General features: G+C 43.8%; 1 protein-coding gene across 1 annotated transcript; it reads right to left on the bottom strand.

Annotated features, from left to right (window-relative positions):
• Positions 1-1,305: 1,305 nt before the first annotated feature.
• Positions 1,306-2,637, bottom strand: LOC120033338 (oocyte zinc finger protein XlCOF22-like; the record flags this gene model as incomplete). Its single annotated transcript, XM_038979637.1, has 1 exon — positions 1,306-2,637. A coding segment is annotated over one exon (984 nt), but the record flags the coding sequence as incomplete, so codon positions are not given.
• Positions 2,638-3,798: the final 1,161 nt, after the last annotated feature.

Raw genomic sequence — 3,798 nt, 5'->3', positions numbered from 1 at the left:
AAGTACCAACGCATATTTTCAACTGGTTCTATTACCGAAATATGGTTCCTTTCCCTCCACTTGTTTGATGATCCCAGACTCTCTATGTTTAACAAAGGCTATTCAAGAGTCCCTCTAGTGTCAAGAGAGAGGGAAAGGAGAAAGGTATTTATGGGGGGATCATAAACCTTACCCACAGAGCAACGTCATGACAACAGTTAGGTACTTTTTCCATCACTGGATGCATGTACTCGTGGTTTCCTTCATACCCTAGTCTTCCCATCAGCGTGAAACAGCAGGAACCGGGATTCATCAGACCAGGCAATATGTGTCCAGTGTTTTCATTCCTTAGCCCACTGCAACCGCAGTTTCTTGTTTTTGCTGAAAGCTAATGAGGATCCATAATAAATACACAAAAACTACATCATTAAGGAAGATAGACTGACCAGGTGAACCCAGGTGAAAGCTATGTTTTGGAAAGAGCAGGTGTCCTTAATGTTTTGTACACTCAGTGTAGGTTGTGTCTACTAGCTCATTCCCACAGAAAACTGCAGAGGGAAGCAGTACCACCCAGTCAACCATCAGAATCCATTGTGAGACGCCTCACAGAGGATATTCAACCTTAAGGGCAAATTCAAGGTCAGCTCAATATCTTTGCAGTAGAAGCTAACAAAACTCATCAAAACTGACAAGGTGCACACTGATCAGTAAAGTAAAGAGATGCTAACATTCTATAAACGCACCCTTTCTTCTTTTTTTTACCCCTTTTTCTCCCCAATTTCGTGGTATCCAATTGGTAGTAGTTACTGTCTTGTCTCATTGCTGCAACTCCCGTTCGGACTCGGGAGAGGCGAAGGTCGAGAGCCATGCGTCCTCTGAAACATAACCCAACCAAGCCGCACTGCTTCCTGACACAATGATCCAACCCAGAAGCCAGCCGCACCAATGTGTCAGAGGAAACACCATACACCTGGCGACCTGGTCAGCGTGCACTGCGCCTGGCCTGCCACAGGAGTCGCTAGTGCGCGATGAGTCAAGGATATCCCTGCCGACCAAACCCTCCCTAACCCGGACGACGCTGGGCTAATTGTGCGCGGTCACGGCCGGCTGCGACAGAGCCTGGGCGCGAACCCAGAATCTCTGGTGGCACAGCCTTAGTCCACTGCGCCACCCGGGAGGCCCTTAAACGCACCCTTTCCTCTGCACAGTTCTCTCACAGTGAGAAACAATAGGACAACAATAGAGTGTTCTACACTTTCTTCATTTGAGCCAATTCAACATGGCCAATTACTTTATGAGATGAGAATTAAGTGGCATGATTAATCTTAGCTTGTCTGAGAGAATTGATGAGGCTTCTCTCCTTTATGTATACATTGGTGTCTTTTTAAATGGCCCAATCTGTAGAATCTCTTCTCACAGTCAGTGCAGTGATAAGGCTTCTCTTAAGTGTGTATCCGTTGGTGTGTTTTAACATTGCCCAATTGGGAGAAACTCTTGCCACATTGAAAGCAGACGTAAGGCTTCTCTCCTGTGTGTGTTCTCTGATGAACTTTTAGCCCAGTTGATGTTGTGAAGCATTTGACAAAATCAGAGCAAGAGTCAGGCTTCTCTCCTGTGTGTGTTCTTTGATTAACTTTTAGCTCAGCTGTTGTTTTAAAACATATTCTCGTCAGATCAGTGGTAAGGCGTATTTCCTTTATGTTTACGTTGGTGTCTTCTCAACTGGCCCATTCGAGAGAGACGCTTTCCACAGTCAGAGCAGCAGTAAGGCTTCTCTCCTGTGTGTGTTCTCTGATGAACTTTTAGCCCAGTTGATGTTGTGAAGAATTTTACACACTCAGAGCAGGAGTAAGGCTTCTCTCCTGTGTGTTTTCTATGATGAACTTTTAGCCCAGTTGATGTTGTGAAGCATTTTTCACAATAGGAGCAAGAGTAAGGCTTCTCTCCTGTGTGTGTTCTCCGATGAACTTTTAGCTCAGTTGATGTTGTGAAGCATTTTACACAATCAGAGCAGGAGTAAGGCTTCTCTCCCTTGTGTACATGTTGGTGTCTTTTTAAGTGGCCCAGTACAGAGAAACTCTTTCCACAGTCAGAGCAAGAGTAAGGCTTCTCTCCCGTGTGTATACGTTCGTGTCGTTTTAAGTGGCACAGTAAAGAGAAACTCGTTCCACAGTCAGAGCAGGAGTAAGGCTTCTCTCCTGTGTGTATATGTGTATGTCGTTTTAAGTGGCTCAGTAGAGAGAAACTCACCGCACAATCAGAGCAGAAGTAAGGCTTCTCTCCTGTATGGGTTCTCTGATGAACTTTTAGCCTAGATGATGTTGTGAAGCATTTTACACAATCAGAGCAGGAGTAAGGCTTCTCTCCTGTATGGGTTTTCTGATGAACTTTTAGCCCAGTTGATGTTGTGAAGCATTTAACACATTCAGAGCAGGAGTAAGGCTTCTCACCTGTATGTATACGTTCATGTGCTTTCAAGTGTTCCAGTACAGAGAAACTCTTTCCACAGTCAGAGCAGGAGTAAGGCTTCTCTCCCGTGTGTATACGTTCATGGTGTTTTAAGGTGCCCAGTTGAGAGAAACTCTTTCCACAATCAGAGCAGGAGTAAGGCTTCTCTCCTGTGTGTGTTCTCTTATGAACTTTTAGCTCAGTTGATGTTGTGAAGCATTTTACACAGTCAGGGCAGGAGTAAGGCTTCTCTCCTGTATGCACTCTCTGATGAACTGTCAGAGCCTTTAATGTTGTGACATTTTTCCTACAGTCAGTACAGGAATTCTGATTCTCCATTGTGTGGATTTTTAGGTGGATTTTTAGCTTTGATAGAAATGGGAAAATCTCCTCACAATGTGGGCAGTGGTGAGACCTCTTAGCTCTGTGATCTTCCTGCTGTTGCTCTCTGGATGTAGAGAATGTCTCTATATGGTCTCCTGTGTGAACAACATCAGAAGAACCAGTCAGTTGGTGTGATATACATGTCAATCACATGTATTTTATGTAGGCCTTATTACATCAGAAGCTTTCACAAAGTGCTTAACAAAAACACAGCCTCAATCCCCAAAGAGCAAGCAATGCAGATGTAGAAGCAAAGTGGCCACAAAAAACTCCCCAGCAAGCATGAACCTAGGAAGAAATGTAGAGAGGAACCAGGCTCAAAGGGGTGGCCAGTCCTCTTCTGCTGTACCAGGTGACATATTTATTCATATCAGTAGGCTGTACAAAACAAAAGAGAATAAAACCTTTCTAAAAGTCGTGAAAATGATGAGTCATATCATCATCCACTCACTATCACAAGGGTTAGTAACCAGGCTGTATCACATGATTGGAAGTCCCATAGGGCGGCTCACAATTGGCCCAGCGTCGTCCGGGTTTTGCAGGGTGTAGGCCGTCAATGTAAATCATAATTTGTTCTTAATTAACTGACTTGAATAGTTAAATAAAGCTACAAAAAAAATCATAGAACTTTAAAACGCTGGCAGTTTGTGTCCTTCACTTCTTTAGCCTACTCTCTGAGCACTCCAGATAGCCCAGTGAATAAAACAAATGCTGGCAATACTGGTGTCAAACAATGCAAGTATCAGTAGCATGAAATAACATCTACCTTCTCATTGAAACAGATCATCATGAAACAGTTCTACTGCAACTTTTCATACACAGTGGGAAGTTGGAATGAATAACAAACTTGGATAGATAGAATCTGCTCTTACCATGATTAACAGATTTCCCAATCTTCTCCTCCTCTTCTTCATCTTTAATGTTGACATTCAGCTCCAGTGTTTGACTGCAGTCTTCCAGCTTCACCGATGCCATCTCTGGATCCTG

Source organism: Salvelinus namaycush, chromosome 40 (genome assembly GCF_016432855.1).
Source record: "Salvelinus namaycush isolate Seneca chromosome 40, SaNama_1.0, whole genome shotgun sequence".
Classification (NCBI taxonomy): domain Eukaryota; kingdom Metazoa; phylum Chordata; class Actinopteri; order Salmoniformes; family Salmonidae; genus Salvelinus; species Salvelinus namaycush.
Note: the sequence above shows the minus strand (reverse complement) of the source record. Positions and strands in the feature narration are given on the sequence as shown.